This window comes from Odontesthes bonariensis, chromosome 10, assembly GCF_027942865.1.
Source record: "Odontesthes bonariensis isolate fOdoBon6 chromosome 10, fOdoBon6.hap1, whole genome shotgun sequence".
NCBI lineage: Eukaryota > Metazoa > Chordata > Actinopteri > Atheriniformes > Atherinopsidae > Odontesthes > Odontesthes bonariensis.
The window spans coordinates 3904871-3922543 of NC_134515.1; the positions used below are offsets into that span (position 1 = coordinate 3904871).

The 17673-nt window shown below is 40.7% G+C and overlaps 1 protein-coding gene across 1 annotated transcript in view; it reads left to right on the forward strand.

The window, feature by feature from the left end:
• Nucleotides 1-17673, forward strand: part of slc38a5b (solute carrier family 38 member 5b) — a 29894-nt gene that overhangs the window by 1617 nt on the left and 10604 nt on the right. Inside the window, exons 2-7 of the mRNA XM_075475539.1 lie at nucleotides 10374-10493; nucleotides 10585-10654; nucleotides 12608-12723; nucleotides 15832-15905; nucleotides 15996-16088; nucleotides 16167-16248. Of these exons, the coding sequence (XP_075331654.1) occupies nucleotides 10432-10493; nucleotides 10585-10654; nucleotides 12608-12723; nucleotides 15832-15905; nucleotides 15996-16088; nucleotides 16167-16248 (497 nt within the window). The 5' untranslated portion in view covers nucleotides 10374-10431. The remainder of the gene's footprint in view (nucleotides 1-10373; nucleotides 10494-10584; nucleotides 10655-12607; nucleotides 12724-15831; nucleotides 15906-15995; nucleotides 16089-16166; nucleotides 16249-17673) is intronic.

The following is a 17673-nucleotide window of genomic DNA, read 5'->3' on the forward strand; positions in this document are numbered from 1 at the left end:
GATTTAATTGGACAACTGTCCTTGTTGATAAATACGAGCACAGGAGGAGAATCAGTATGTTGGCCAAAGTGTGTCTGACTCCACAACAGCAGGTGACGATGTGCACACTTTTAGCTCGTTTGCTTTGGTATTTCTTTTAGCTAACTTATCACCCCACAGACAAAACAATCTGGCGCGTGAACATTTCAAATGTTTAGAGCTGGGCAACGATTAAAATGTTTAATCTAATTAATCACATGATTTCCCTGATTAATCATGATTAATCTCATTTGTACGCAAAATCCAAAAATGAATCCAAAAGTAGTGTATAGCTTTTAGCATTTAGCTTTATTTTAAATGTGCTGCCATATGAATGAAAGTGCCATAACATTTGTTGTGCAAACACACTTTTAACATCAGCATCTTTCTGTAGTTTTTATGTAGAAGCCTCGCTCCACTGTCTGTTTCCTTGAATGACTTGCTGCTATCAGTTGTGTGTTTTGCCTTTAAGTGATATTTTAGACTGGAACTACTACGCTGAGAAGACAATTCAACTTGGCAGTGTTTACAGATGACTTTGGTTCTGTCGACTCCGCCGTCTGGAAGAACTTTAAAATGAAAATGGCCGAGTAAAAGTTCCGTACCCTTCTCCATGTTTGGTGGATCCGCCGATTACTTTCTTTTCCTGTTCCACAGCAGACAGCAACAGACTTTTACAAAATAAAAGCCTGTGAGCAACAGACTTTTACAGAATAAAAGCCTGTGAGCAGCAGACTTTTACAAAATAAAAGCCTGTGAGCAACAGACTTTTACAATAATAAAATAAATAATAAAACCTGCGTTAATGTGCGATAAAATATTTATCGGCGTTAAATAATTAACAAGTTAACGCGATAATAACGAGTTAACTCGCCCAGCCCTAAAAATGTTCCTTTATCTCTAAGATGCACGCCATCCCTCTGGGTTTCCCTCTGCTGTTATCGGCTTTTTCTTCTGGTTGAAAAAACCTAAACAGGATCTGTAGCGCACAGAACGCCCGTTTGGGTCCCATTAAATGGTTACATGCAGTAAATCCAACCACATTTACTCAGAGTTTTAGTCCGAAAATGAAATGTTTGATTTCCAAGCAAACAAAAATGATCCTCATCGATCCATTGTTTGTGGAACGTTAAAAATTGGAAAAAGCTAAAAGGTTAACCTGTAGCCAAACTGCTTTACTAACTGACACTAAAAGCCTCTCTCACTGCAGTCAGCTCATAATTTACTGATCCACACTGACGAGAATCCAAGATTTGGGCATTTTGTCTTTGGTAATACTCCGACACAGACCAGCTGAAAAAGTCCTGACATCCCCCCTGCAGGGACAGAAGAAGAATAAGTTGTCCAAAGGACCAGAAGAAGACGCTCCCTTTAACACCAGGACCAGATCACAGCCCGTTAGGGACATCAGTGGCGTCCAGCTCAGAGGGTTATAACGAGGAATCGGGAGCAGATGCAGCAGAGATCCTAAATGTTTTGGAGGTTCAGGGGTCATTGTTCGTTGGGTTGCTACGATCTTCGGTTTCGTTTGTTAAAACTCTAGTTTCTGATGGCATGTAAACATATTCATAGTCACTGCATTTGAGCCCGCCGGAGCAGCAACACACAACTGTCAGCCACAACATCCAAGAACATACTCTGATTAAATTGAAGCTTTACTTCTGTTTTCGGTCAGTTTTTGGGGATGAAACCTACAGATTCGGGGTTTGGAAAACATCGTGACATCAAGATATCTGCTGAGCATCACAAATCTCTTTTTTCCAATGTGTGAGGGGGCGAGTCCTGCTCTGCCGTCAGCCTCATAATTTAACATGATTTGTATTTAATGTTCCTATTTTATTTTCCTGAGTTGATCTTTAAAATGGAGTCGGAAGGCGGTTAGCTTAGATTAGCATAATGACGGGGAGATGAGGAAACACAAACTTACAAATAAGGTAAAACCAACAGATTTGATTTCTTGATTTGTTTGTTTTCAGAAAAAATGGTTTTAGTTGTGATAATGGATTGAATTTTTTGATTAAACATGATTGAATCATGTTTATTTTTGGGGCAGAGCCATTTCCTTTTAGCTAAACTGAATTAGCAACATCGTGCCTTCACCCTAAACTAAACATAGACATGAAAATGAGGCCTTTTCCACACATAAAGATGTTTTTTATAAACTTAGAGTTGTAGTTGTAGTTCAGTTTTTAATCTGGGAAAAGTTTCTGTTAGATGCAGGAAACTAGAAACTTCTGGCATTTGACATCCAAGTGTGTAGCGTTGGCGTCTTTGTAAACAGGCGGTTCCTGCACAACTGTAAGTATCACGATATGCTATAGATAGCCCTGCGATCCGCCATGACACGAAGGTGAAAGACAGGATGGCACCTGTTGGTTTGGTATGTTTATGACAGCGCTGAGTTATTGCCTTTATGTGTGAGCAGCGTGAAGGGAAAACCCAGTTCAGAAATATCCACGTGCACCAGGCCTGATGTTCACCGTCAGAAAGAAAACACGAACAATCCCAGAAGTCTGAGGTGATGTTTTTCTCTCTGAGCGTGAACAGTTGTTTCAGTCCGTGCTCACGTGCACGTTAGTGTCTCAGTCGTGCTTTTTGCACGGAACAAGACAAACAAAAGCATGGAATCTGCAGAAGCTGCTGACTGTATTACACTTTACTGGGATTTGGGCGGCCGTGGCTCAGTGAGTCCAATAACCAGAAGGTTGGCGGTTCAATTCCCACCTTCAGCGCTCAAAGATTGGTGACCTTCTGCCACCACGTACCCCCCCATGCTCCCCGGCTGATTGGCTGCCCACCGCTCCAGTGTGTGGCATCTGCCTCCATGAGTGTGTGACCCTGTGCATGTGCATGTGCATGTTCATGTGCATGTGCAACATGTGCCAACCTGGATGGGTTAAAAGCGGAGCAGTAATTTAGTTTATTCCCTGTATCTACATAACAATAAAAGTCTTAATCTAAAATCTTAAAATATGTTAGAAGAAAATATACTTAAAGTCTACAATTACTAAAGTGTTTTTTATTTTTTTCTAATATGCATTTCAGCACCTTTTAGTGTATTTTAAATGACATTTCAGCATATTTTCTGCACATTTTACATTTAATTTTGTTTCATAAAGTTCAATTCTGTTTTATTCATACAAAACCAAATCACAACAAATGTCATCTGAAGGTACCTGAAAGATACAATCCAGTTCAAATCCACTTCATTCATTCATACATTCAGAGCCAATAAAACATAAAAAAAAAGTTTGAAATAAAAAGTAATAAGGTATGTTGGTAAGTTACTATCAAGTATTCATTTTTATTAATAGAAATGTGTGAAAAGTTTACAACTATCAATGAAATAAGGACACATTAATCGCATATTGCCTTCATATTAGTGGCACTTTTACAATAAAATTCTTATAATCTTATAAAACAAAGTAAGTAAACTCTATTGGTACTAAATTAGTACATACACACCCATGTACTAAAGTGTACTAAGTATATTTTAAGTTGTCCAACCTTAGCACACAAAAGTACAACAAGTATACTGAAACTTTCCATTCTTTTAGCACATTTACCTGGATGTGGTGTTTACATGTGACAGTATCAGAAACATAATGCTGCTGCACACAGTCAGCGTTTCAGGTGAGAACACCAGCTGAGCCGCTGTTCTTCACCACGATGACACGGGGCGTTTTTGTTTGTTGTTCGTTTAAATTCACGTTCAAACATTTGCCCTGTGAGCCGCTGACAGCACAGCATAGAACACTGACGTATGTGTTTACAGCTGCAAACGGATCTTTGGCATCAGAGCGAGAGGGAAAAACTCTCCGCTCTGATTGGTGCATTGGTTGGGTGGGTGTACCTGGTTCACAAGAAGTCAAACAACACAATGACACCAGCAAAGATAGAGAACTCTGTCGTTTTCTCAATATGCTGTTGTTTCATGAATTTATAAATGCTTAAATTTGTTGTTGTCAGGGAGCTCTCTTGATATAAAAGGGAAATGGGAGTTAGAAATTAATGTTATTATCGAAGATACATGCTCACTGGAAAAAAATCAAAGTCTTACCAAGTATATTTGTCTCATTTCTAGTCAAATATATCTCATTACACTTAATATAAGACACAACTGCCTAACAAGCACCATTTCAGCCAGATATAGGGACTTGTTTGAAGACAACACATCTGGAATATCTTGTTAAATGAAAAAGTCTTGAAAACAAATTGTTTTGAGTCATATTTCACATGAAACAAGCTTTTTCTTTACATTTGAAGAGGTTTTTAAGCTAATTTCAAGATCACTTTTATCTCAAAAGTCCTAAATATCACATCTTATTTCAAGAAATCTTGACAAGCCGATTTTCACTAGTTCCATTGGCAGATTTTTTTGCTTATTTCAAGCAAAAACGTCTTTTATTTGTTGTTTTTTATTACTTTTTTTTGGAGGGGCATTTTTTTTCCAGTGCAGGGAAGATGTGTGTGAGGAGGGACATAAAATAACTAATAGCCCAATGTGGAAAGAATGCAATTGGAAGCTGAAAGTGAGATATTTTAGAACCCCCTCCATAACACAAATTTGTGCTGGTGGGATTGTCACCAGATAGGAGACCACACACACATATTTTGGGACTGCCCAAAGTTGAAAAACTATTTGAAAGGGATTCAGAAAGAAATATTCTCTATATTAAACATTGATTTACCCACAATTTTGCAAGGGAAGATGGGAAAAATGAAGCTGTATCTATTACATGTCCTATTATTAATAGCTAAGAAGATGATAACTGTCTTGTGGTTAAAACACAATACCCCAGTGGCAGGAGAGAGATAACAGCATACCTTCATCTCAAGATGGACATTTTCTCAAAAAGATGGGGCCCTGTAAGCAAATACTTAAACCTGCCTGTGAAACATAAACAATCTATGCTACCTCAGAACGGTCCAAGTGTGATCCAGAAGAATGTCAGAAACAGTCCAATGACTGAGTGTTTGCCAAACTGTCATTTCCTTAGTTGTTCATGTATAACATTTTTCTTTTTCATATGTATGTAACAGAAAGAAAAATCTGTTGTAAACTAAAAGATGTGTGTAAATACATATGAATACCAATAAAACTTGGTTAAATAAAAGAAATAATAATATATATATTCTGCTGCCATTTAAAATACTTGCTTATGGTTTTGGGATTAAATAAATCAACCCACAGTTTACTCTGCAAAGACAACGTGTATCTTTATTCCAAGTTTACAAAAAAATCCGAAGAGGAATTAATCCAGTCCTGATGTGATCAGAATGAAAGTGCTGATATCTTTTATATTAAACGGCATAAAATCACACATTTCTTATTGATAAAATACAAATCAATACACTAAAAAATAACAGATCTTTGGTTCCTGTCTGTAAAACATGAAGTTTTTCTACATGTGACCCATAAAAAACGTATTTAAATGTGCTTTTGCATTGGGAAAGTGTTTACAAATACAGTCCACGTGACTAGAGTTGTACAAAAAGTCAATGTCTGAGGAACCAGCGCAGTTATGTTTGAGTAAGGAGGTCAGTTCAAGCTGTTATCGCTCTGTCCGCCGTTGCCGAGGCCAACGGGGGAAGAGATTTCCACAAATGATGCCGTCCGGGCTTGGCTTGGGCCCAGCCTCTTATCTGCAGAGCCACGTTGCTTTCCTTTAGGATTCAGTGAAATATTTTGGCCTTCCAATACAAAGTTTCCCCATCAAGTGTCACAGTTCTGACTAAAGCTTGGCTCCGTAACTCAGCTATCCAACGTCCCTACGTGAGTAAGATTTATCTTTTCTAATTGTCGATTTCTTTGTTTTACACGCTGATTATTCCAAGGATTTTTAAAAAAAAAAATGGATGAAAATGTAGTGCTTGGCAGAAACTACATTTATAAAAATCTGAAGGTTAGAGATAGCTTTATCGGCACATAATCAATACTTTAGATAAACATAAAATATTCTGTAGTAATTTATCATTTGTCCATGTAAAAGGCAGAAAAACGAGCTGTGAACACATCACTTCTTATCTTCCAAGGCCTCCAGGGAACATGTTGGCAAATAACCGCTGAAACGTCCGAGAGACTGAAGCAACACCAGAGTTTAGAGTCTGGACAGCAAGTCGTCCAATCAAAGCAACCAAGTCGGCAGTTTGTTTGTGCTCTTTATTACGGCCCATAGAACCGCCCATATCAAGCTTTGTTTGTACCAAAAATATGTTCACATGTGCACTGAACATGTGTAACCTTAAAACTTCAGCTGTGACAGAACTACACTGCTAACCTAGGAAAACATTTAATTATGTCACATCGAGCATAGTCTGTACTTCTGTGGTCTCCTTGGACTCTGTGTTGTCTGACTTTTGTCCTCGTGATTGCCACGACGACGGGATGACATCTGAATCAGCTGATTCTGCTGCGCCGGTTTGATGTGCGTAAGATAGGCCGCAGACCCGTGTGTAAAAGAGGCTTCTGTTTCTGGAGCTGCTCGGCTGTCCGCTATCTGGTCTCTGAAACAGTTTCCACATGCATTTACGGGGCCACTTACCGAGTAATTACCTCTGGAAAACAACCGGGCAGGATGTGAAAAAGTCAGCAGCAAATCTTCCGGAACATTTGCCGTGACTGTGGCCTGATATTCTATTATCGTGTTACACAAAAACATATGAAGAAAAACATGTTTGAGAAGGAAACTGCTCATCAGACCTATCTCTCATGGTGATGAGTCCGCCTACAGGTGGGAGGCCGACCATCCGGCCACCTGGTGCAACCAAAACAACCCGGAGCTCAACACTCTAAAAACCGTGGCGATGGTTGTGGACTTCAGGAAGAACTCAGCCTCACGTACATCATCACCTTCTGTGACTCCTCAACTGACACTGTGGAGTCTTTCCACTTCCTAGGAACTATCATCTCCCAGGACCTCAAGTGAGAGCTGAATATCAGCTCCATCAGAAAAGCCCAGCAGACATATAAACGAACTGGTCAGGCTGGATCTACATGAAGCAAAATGGGGCAAATACTTGAACTTTTTAAAGGGCTCCTGATAGGGGTCATATAGTGGAGAGATGCAAGTTTTAAGTAGTGGTGGATAAATACATAACAGTGCTTCTTCTTATTGGTATTTATTTATTTTCTGTTAACCAATTGTCACGGCCTTTTAAGTTTCCAAATTATATTTTCCAACAAAGGCCGTGGGTGGCAGCAGGTGGTTTTGTTCTTGCATGCACTTCAGTTGATTGTTAAAAAATATATGTAGTTAATTTTTGACAACAAAAAAAATATGAACAAAACAATAACAAAAAATTTCTAATAATTTGGATGAAAAACGAAAGTTAACTTAATCTGATTTACCAAGATCTAAAAGTAGTCAAAATAAATCATCTAACCACCACCTCCCGTCCTCACACCGGACCAACAAAAAAGAGCCCCCAGTGTGTTCTTAATCTGTCTGATTAATGGGCGGGTCTAAAAGTCACCAAATTAATTTAAACAATCTCAAATACAAAAATGAAGCCCAGATCTTGATTCCAAATCAACCAAAGTATATTCCAATGTCCCAAAGAAAACCAAACCGATAGAACCCATGACTTACAAAACATAAATGGCCACAACACCAATTATTTCTCTGACGTAGCTCTTATTTTACTAATTTGATGTATCGACCTTGTTTGGAGCTATTTTCTGTGTCTAATATTTTTATAGTTAATTTATGTGTTGTCTACATTGATGCAAATAGTGTAGCTACAGTAGTAGATGTTGGTAACCAAAAAGGGATCAGCATGGATGGTGGTGGCTTGGGAGGGGTTTGTTTGCTGGGGGGGGGGGGTTACTGTTGTTATTGTATTGTTGAAATAATGAAAATAAAAAATGTTAATCACAAAAAAGAAAGCCCAGCAGAGGATGTACTACAGCTGAAGAAATTCAACCTGCCAAGGACAATGATGGGATGGTGCACTTCTACTCCTCCATCATGGAGTCCATCCTCACCTCTTCCATCACCATCTGCTCGCTGCCGCCACCGCCAAGCACGAGGCCAGACTGCGGCGTGTCAGTCGGTCTGCAGGGAAGGTGATTGGCTGCGAGCTTCCATCTCTCCAGGACTCTGAGACGTGCCGGGGAGATTGTGGCTGATCCCTCCCACCCCGGTCACAAACTCTTTGAGACACCCATCTCTGGCAGGAGGCTGCGGTCCATCAGGACCAAAACCTCACGCCACAAGAACAGCTTCTTCCCATCCGCTACCAGCCTTATCAACAAGGCCCCCATGACACCGACTCTCTGCTCTTCCAGACCTACGAGCTACATTAGCGTAGCATCTTCAGTCTCTATTTATTTGGGAGCACTTCATCCTGTTGTACACCTGCACCTTTATAGTATTCATAGCATTCACCTTTTATTTTAGATTCTGTTTATATATCTATATTATCTGCACCAACAACACCAAGTAAAATTCCTTGTAATTGCAAACCTACTGGGCAATAAACTTGATTCTGATTCTCTTTTGGAGAATTTCCCACTGTGTCTGTCTGCAGTTTGACGTTGACTTTTTTTTACTGCCATAACTGTTTTTAGCTTAAAGTAACACTGTAGAATTTGCCAGATTCTTTGTTCCTTTGCTCCTCTACAGTTAGAAAAATATATCTCCATGTGAAACCTGAACACGCGCTGCCATACACATGACATTTAAGTCACACCGGAGACGCCACAAAGACACCATCAAAAGCCCACAAAAATGTCAAGTGACCATGAAACAAAGCGGTGTCGAGAGAAGTCGGGAACGGGGTTTCTCAGCCCTGTGGCTCCAGAGGCAGTTTCAGTTGTTGTACTTTAAAACAAGTCAGAAGCACATAGAATTCAGGTTCACAAACTTCCCTCGTGTCTGGTTTTAACCGTTTGCCCTCTCAGTCTTTCAGAGACTCACAGAGGTGACACCATTTTCACTTCAGATTAACCCCAGAAGCCCTTTGAGGAAGATGTCTGACATGAAATGTCACAAACTGCGACATGTGAAAGTCATTAAAGATTTTAACTAGGGCTGGGCGAGTTAACTCGTTAATTATTTATATATAAATTAGGGCTGGGACTTTAGCGCGTTAATTTCGATTAATTAACTACACACATATTAGCGCGTTAAAAAAAATAATGCATTTTAATCGCACACTATCATTTTTTTTTTTTTAAATACAGACGGCTGGAAGCGTCGACAAGAGCGTGGTTGTGTGCAGATTATGCAACAAGGAATTATCACCGCAGCGTATCGAGCCTCAAATATCACCTCAACGCTAAACATGTAGCAGCTAGCGTGGAAGCTAACGGGGGCCCAACGCAGCTTAACATCCAAGATTCTATATACTGTGTTTTCATGCATGCTACATTCAGATTTCAAATAGGGATATGTTCTGTGTTTGTTGAAATATTGTTGAAAATGTTAATTTTCTAAAGGATAAAGTATATGAGATTAAAATGCAATTAATTTCGATTAATTAATTTCAAAGCCTGTAGTTAACACGATTAAAAATTTGAATTGAGTCACAGCCCTAATATAAATATATAAATATTTTCTCGCGCATTGACGCAGATTTATTATTTATTTTCTTTAAAAAAAATGTGGGGGCTTTTGTGCCTTTAATGGATAGGACAGTTCAGAGAGACAGGAAGCAGGGGGCAGAGAGAGGGGGAACAACACGCAGTACCCCTGTTTTATTATTTATTTAATTATTGTAAAAGTCTGTTGCTCACAGGCTTTTATTTTGTAAAAGTCTGCTGCTGTCTGCTGTGGAACAGGAAAAGAAAGTAATCGGCGGATCCACCAAACATGGAGAAGGGTACGGAACTTTTACTCGGCCATTTTCATTTTAAAGTTCTTCCAGACGGCGGAGTCGACAGAACCAAAGTCATCTGTAAACACTGCCAAGTTGAATTGTCTTCTCAGCGTAGTAGTTCCAGTCTAAAATATCACTTAAAGGCAAAACACACAACTGATAGCAGCAAGTCATTCAAGGAAACAGACAGTGGAGCGAGGCTTCTACATAAAAACTACAGAAAGATGCTGATGTTAAAAGTGTGTTTGCACAACAAATGTTATGGCACTTTCATTCATATGGCAGCACATTTAAAATAAAACTAAATGCTAAAAGCTATACACTACTTTTGGATTCAATTTTGGATTTTGCGTACAAATGCGATTAATCGTGATTAATCAGGGAAATCACGTGATTAATTAGATTAAACATTTTAATCGTTGCCCAGCCCTAATTTTAACAGATAGAAACCTGTATAACAGCGTCAGATACATCGAGATGAAACATCTTGTTTTGGCTAAAACTCACCACACTTACTGTGTTTTGTTTTTCAGAGTTCAGACCGCGGCACCATTTTATTTATTTGGACGCTTCCATCCGGCCACTGATGGTATGGAGCTGCAGAAGGTTTCAAATGGAGTTCACCACGATGCTGACGCGTCCGTGGAGGGCGGGTACGTTTCCTCTGTGTTCGCCAACCAACAATTCATTGTCATTTAAGTTTGAGAAAGAGGAGGTGCAGCGTGTCTTTTTTGGCTCTTTCAGAGTCTCGCCAGAGGAGGAAAAGTTCCTGCAGCACAAGGATGGTGGTTCAAAGAGACCCCAGTTCACAGATGTGAGTAGGAGAGGCCTGTCGGCCTGTTGCAGTAATAACTCATTAGAACACTGTGGCCGACTGAGATTATCGGGGAGGGAGGATCTGTGAAAGGGGAGTATTGGTCTGCAGTCTGCAGCTGGTAACAAACATTCAGATTAGCACTGGGCGAGTACTAAAAGCTATACACTACTTTTAAATTCATTTTTGGATTTTGCGTACAAATGCGATTAATCAGGGAAATCATGTGATTAATTAGATTAAAGATTTTAATCGTTGCCCAGCCCTACTTCAAATCCTTCCTCACTGGGTTCTTTCAAAGTGTCACAGCAACGAAAAACATCCTCATCTCCTCACAGCTTCCAGCGGTACCCAAAGCTTGGTACCATCTGATTGCCTCTCAGAGATATCCACCGGGTACGCCACACTCAGCTAAACCTCATTCAAGCCAATCAATCCTTTTTTTTTTTAGTTGTTTTTTGGGGCTTTTATGCCTTTAAAGGGACAGTTCGCCTCTTTCGACATGAAGCTGTATCATCCCATATCAGCAACATCATTTATGAACATCTTCTTACCCCCTGCTGCGTCCTGTGAGCAGAGTTCCAGCCTCGTTTTGGTGTTGATGAAGGTAGTCCGGCTAGTTGGCTGGGGTTTAAAAAATAAAGCGTTTTGCTTCTCAAAACAATATGCGTTCAAAAGAGTAATACATTTGCATCACAAAATCGTTGTGCAGGAAAAAGTCAGACCTCACAATCCCTTGGTGCTATTTTTGCCTCCCTTGATATCAATGCGTTCAGCCACCTAGCGACAGCCGCACCTGTTGCGGTGTTTGCTGCTCGGTCTGCACAGTTTACATTGGACGCATCGATATCAAGGGAGGCAAAAATAGGGCCAAGAGATTGTGAGGTCTGTCTCTTTCCTGGAGAACGATTTTGTGATGCAAATGTATTACTCTGTTGAACTCATATTGTTTTGAGAAGCAAAACGCTTTATTTTTTAAATCCCAGCCAACTAGCCGGACTACCTTCATCAACACCAAAACGAGGCTGGAACTCTGCTCACAGGACGCAGCAGGGGGTAAGAAGATGTTCATAAATTATGTTGCTGATATGGGATGTCATACAGCTTCATGTCAAAAGAGGCGAACTATCCCTTTAATGGATAGGACAGTTTTAGAGAGACATGAAGCAGGGGGCAGAGAGAGGGGGAACGACATGCAGCAAAGGGCCGTCCGATGCGGGACTCGGGGCCAGCTGTAGTGAGGACTATAGCCTCTGTACATGGGGCGCCTGCTGTACCCACTACACCACCGACCACCCCCAAGCCAATCAATCCTAACCTTCTGAATCAGTTGGTTTGTTTCACAGAATAGTCCAGAAAGTCTGTTTGGAAAAGGACGGGCACTTTTGGAGAATACTTAGCAGGTAATTGGATGAAATATCCGTCCATAAAAGTCTCAAATGAACTTTCACGAATCCGATGGCCCAGGTGGAACCACATGGAAACAGTCAGAATAGGAGCTGCTATGCAGATCGTTGTTAGACCTAAGACTACCAGGAAGCTGCAGGAAGCTGATTGGTCCAAACTTTTGTGTTCCAGCTACAGATAGACAGGGTTCGAGACACTTTGTCATGACTGAGACGTTGGGAATTTCACAAGAATCCAGCTAAATCAGTCTACCGATCATAATATCAGCATTAAAATGGATCTTTCATCTCTTCCCCCAATTATTCAGACAAGCTTTTACTTTGAGATATTTCTTTCTTATGTTTGCTTTCACCATTTATATGTCATTGTAAAGCACCTTTGTGGTTTCTATAAAAAGTTATATGCAAGCTTAAGTTCCTTACTTTAACCATGCAAAATTATTATTATTTCAAGTTTCCTGCTTTATTTTTCCTGTAAAGAAAACTTAAAGTGGAGGCTAAACCTTGGATTCAGTGAATTCATTTCCTGGTGATGTTTTTTTTCCAGTTTGAGGGGAAAACCTCCTTTGGGATGTCCGTTTTCAACCTGAGCAACGCCATCATGGGCAGCGGCATCCTGGGACTCTCATACGCCATGTCAAACACCGGCATCGTCCTTTTTCTGTGAGTCTCTGAGTAAAACTGAACGCGATACACAGACACACATGTTCTGGTCCACACTCTGTGGACAGTCTTTATCCAGGCTCTGAGCTTCAGTGAATTCAGCTCGTAATAAAATAATGAATTCTGCTTTAATGCTAACTTGACAGTTGAAATGAGGTACACATTGGGCTCAATAGCAGCGTTGGCATGAGGTTATCTGCCATGCTGGGACGTTTTTCCTGTGTCACAGGTGCTATACCACAGGTTTCCACACTGCCCCCCGTGCCTTAAGGGGGGAAGTCTGGGCTGGTAACAAGTCTTTAGAGGATTCAAAGTAACTGGAAACGTTGCTACTGAATATTTTGTGCCACTACGTGTGGTTTTAAGGCCTCGGTATGCTTCTCCGTCGCTATCCGACTCCGTGGTCATTAAACCTTTCGAAGTTCTCCGTCGGGTTGTCGGATACTCAAGGCAGTTCACCTCCCGATCAGTAGGCGTCGCTACGTTAGACGATCTAATCTCGTGACGTCTATCGTGAAAGTCGTTGATTGATTGTTTACCTGGAAGCATCAGTTAAACAGGAGAAGAAGAGTCTTTAAGCAGAGGAGATGGTTTCAGCATCACCTTCCCAGCACCTACAGCGCAGCATTAACTCTTAAGAATGACTTTAACGACCCACACGCTGGTCAGGTGGTTCAGTCAGTGGGGTCACATGGCACTGAAAGGATCGGATTATTCGCTAAATTACAATAAGACTGAGTTATTAAGTTCATGTAGACACCTTAAGGCCTCGGTATGCTTCTCTGTCGCTATCAGTCAATCCGACTCCGTGGTCACACAGAGGCTGTTAAACCTTTCGAAGTTCTCCGTGGGGACGTCGGATACTCAAGGCAGTTCACCTCCCGATCAGTAGGCGGCGCTACATTAGACGATCTAATCTCGTGACGTCTATCGTGAAAGTCGTTGATTGATTGTTTACCTGGAAGCATCGGTTAAACAGGAGAAGAAGAGTCTTTAAGCAGAGGAGGTGGTTTCAGCATCACCTTCCTAGCACCTACAGCGCAGCCTTAACTTTCCTATTCAGGCGGTTTCACAACTGTTAGCACATTGGATAATGTGACCGAAACACGCTGGTCAGGTGGTTCAGTCAGTGGGGTCACATGGCACTGAAAGGATCGGATTATTGGCTAAATTACAATAAGACTCAGTTATTAAGTTCATGTAGACACCTTAAGGCCTCGGTATGCTTCTCTGTCGCAATCAGCCAATCCGACTCCGTGGTCACGCAGAGGCTGTTAAACCTTTCGAAGTTCTCCGTGGGGCTGTCGGATACGCAAGGCAGTTCACCTCCCGATCAGTAGGCGGCGCTACGTTAAACGACCCAATCTGGCGACGTCTATGGTGAAAGTGGTTGATTGATGGTTCACCTTCTGGCTCCGTTCCACTCCTCACAGCGAACGATGGCGACCGACAGAGAAAGACTGTTGTTGGAGTTGGAGCTCGTTGATGTTGAAATGCAAATAATTTTGACCAAATATCAGAGAATAAAGTCCAATTGGAGTACTACCTGGAACTAGTACTTTGTAGAGATGGTGCTCTTTGGTGACAGGCTTTGTTCATTTAAAAAGTTGTAGAATACCAAGGCACTCATCTTCTTTGTAGTTAAATTGCCTTTATTTTCATGGGCAAAACATGATTAAAACACTACGACGCGTTTCGGCATGAAGCCTTCGTCAGGAAGTGAGCAGTCTCTTGTGTGGCAAAACTGAATTAAAAGACATCCGTTCCATGAGTGTTCTCAGGTGTGTGGGTGGGACCAATTAGCCAATGGCAAACCACTTATTAACAAAAGTAACCCACAAAAAACAGAAAAATCTCTGTTTGTTTTTTGTTTGTGCCTTGGTATTCTACAACTTTTTAAATTTTGACCAAATGTTGACCGGCACACAGTAAACTCTTTTAAAAATGGCGGTGTTGTTGTTCTAAAAGGAAGATGCTAAACCGGAAAAGTGATTCCGGAAATTATGTTGTTAGCCAACCAATCACAACCCTTGCGGTCTCCGCGAGTCTCCGTCTCCTCGACGGATAGATAGATAGGAATGTTGGCCGACGTACGCAAGTGATGGAGAGCATCTCCGGGAGGGTCTCCGATGACGACCATAAATCAGCCTTTAATCAGGCTTTAATCTTACTTTCATACGAAAGCTTTCTTGTGGCTCCGAGCAAGTACATGAATACATGAATGACATGCTAGCAGAGTATAAACCCAGCAGAGCTCTGAGATCTACTGACTCAGGTCAGATAGTGGAGCCCAGAGTTCAAACTGGACCCGGTGAAGCAGCTTTTAGCTGTTATGCTGCACACAACTGGAACAAACTACCAGCAGAACTGAAATCAGACCCAACCGTAAGCACTTTTAAATCCAGGTTAAAAACATTTCTCTTTCCGTGTGCTTATGGTTGAGTTCCTTTCAATAATTTTAAAGCATAATGCTATAAATCCTCTTAATTGTTTTATATTTTTCTTTTTTCCCCTCTTCTTTGATTGCTTTTAACTGTGTTTTCATTCTTATTTATTCTCTTTAAATTGTTTGTTTTTATGCTGCTTTATGCTTTTTTTTAAATGCCTTGTCTTTATGTAAAGCACATTGAGTTGCCTGTATTATGAAATGCGTTATATAAATAAAAATGCCTTGCCTTGCCTAAAGAAATTAATAGTGGGGGTCAATGAAATCAAAGGCAGATTGTTTACCAAAATGAACAGTTTAGTTCTAAAAAGCTGGTCCAGACAAGGAAGGAGTTTTTATCAAGCTCTGCAGAAGCCAGATCATTATCCATTCAACTGAATCCGGTGTAAAACATGCAGAGCAGGGGGACTGTTTCAATCATTCATTTTTATGTCTTAAAAGATTAAAGTTTTTATTTACGCAGCAAGACTAAAAGGAGCCAAAGGTGCTTTACAGAGCAAACACCAAACATACAGGACAGCGCTGAAATAAAGCCAAGCATTAAGGCTTAGCAACACTGACCGACATAAAAACACTTTGCAAAATAATATAATAAAAAGTTTGCTGGAATGATTATTAGAGAAAGGATCGGTGAATAACTCCGGCCTGCTTGTGTTGTGCAGGATGCTGCTCACATGCATCGCCTGCCTGTCCTGTTACTCCGTCCATCTGCTGCTCCGCAGTGCCGGAGTCGTCGGTAAGACTTCAGCCCCTTTGTCTCCAAACTCATTTCATCCCGTTTATTGTCTGAATGTTTTTGCTAGTTTTCTGTAACTGGTCTCTGCAGGTATCCGTGCTTATGAGCAGCTCGGCTTCAGAGCTTTCGGCCACCCAGGAAAGATTCTAGCCGCTGTCATCATAACACTGCACAACATTGGAGGTGAGACTCTGGTTTGATGCTCAGGTGTGTTCTCATGTCATGTGAACGGGAAGTCATCTATGTTCTCCTCCACTGCAGCCATGTCCAGCTACCTGTTCATCGTAAAATACGAGTTACCGCTGGTAATCCAGGCCTTTCTCGGTCAGACGTCCATCTCTGAGTGAGTACTGGTTCAATTAACTTCAGTTATTTTGATTATTCTGCATTTTACAGTCGTGTTCCAAAGAGAAACTCAACACCTGCTCAGGAGCGAGACCCAGCTGTTATAGATAAAAGATGTTCACCTCCATTTGTGTGTCCATTAAAGATAAAAGACATAAATTTTAAAGAACACATCTGTTTGAGCAGCCCCTCGCTGTGTTTTTAATAAAATATTACTAAATTACAAGGAGTTTCAATGATACGTTAATAGTAGGGCTGGGCGAGTTACCTTGTTATTATCGTGTTAATGCATTAAATATTTTTAACGCCGATAAATATTTTATCACGCATTAACGCGTTTTATTTATTTATTTATTTATCTATTTATTTTTAAATAATAATTAAAAAAAAATGGGGGGGCTTTTGTGCCTTTAATGTTTAGGAAAGTTCAGAGATACAGGAAGCAGGGGGCAGAGAGAGGGGGAACGACACGCAGCACAGGGCCGTCCGATGTGAGACTCGAACCGGGTTTTTATTTTGGCTTTTATTTTGTAAAAGTCTGTTGCTCACAGGCTTTTATTTTGTAAAAGTCTGCTGCTGTCTGCTGTGGAACAGGAAAAGAAAGTAATCGGCGGATCCACCAAACATGGAGAAGGGTACGGAACTTTTACTCGGCCATTTTCGACAGAACCAAAGTCATCTGTAAACACTGCCAAGTTGAATTGTCTTCTCAGCGTAGTAGTTCCAGTCTAAAATATCACTTAAAGGCAAAACACACAACTGATAGCAGCAAGTCATTCAAGGAAACAGACAGTGGAGCGAGGCTTCTACATAAAAACTACAGAAAGATGCTGATGTTAAAAGTGTGTTTGCACAACAAATGTTATGGCACTTTCATTCATATGGCAGCACATTTAAAATAAAGCTAAATGCTAAAAGCTATACACTACTTTTGGATTCATTTTTGGATTTTGCGTACAAATGAGATTAATCGTGATTAATCAGGGAAATCATGTGATTAATTAGATTAAACATTTTAATCGTTGCCCAGCCCTAGTTTATAGTAAAAGCATTTCCTGCTGCTGAACTTAAAGTTAACAGATTTTATTAGACATGAAGAAGAATACATGCAAGATGATTGAGACAGGGAGATGGAAATACTGGGAATACCTTTCAAAGTCCATTTCTAAAGTTTATTTTCAGCCCCAGGAGCTGGGCTCTCTGAGCCTGCCTCCCTATCAGGGATACCTGAGATTACAATGTGAGGCTTAGGTACCTATCTCTCCAACTGTTTGCTCTCCTGATGTTTGCAAAGGGGCTCAGAGTGACTTCCTTTCTGCACTGAAAAATCTCCACGATAGTTCAAAGCACACAGATGGAGGCGATATTCTTTTCAGATTTCCCTGCACCACATAAACCACCAATCTGAGTCCAGCAAATAGAG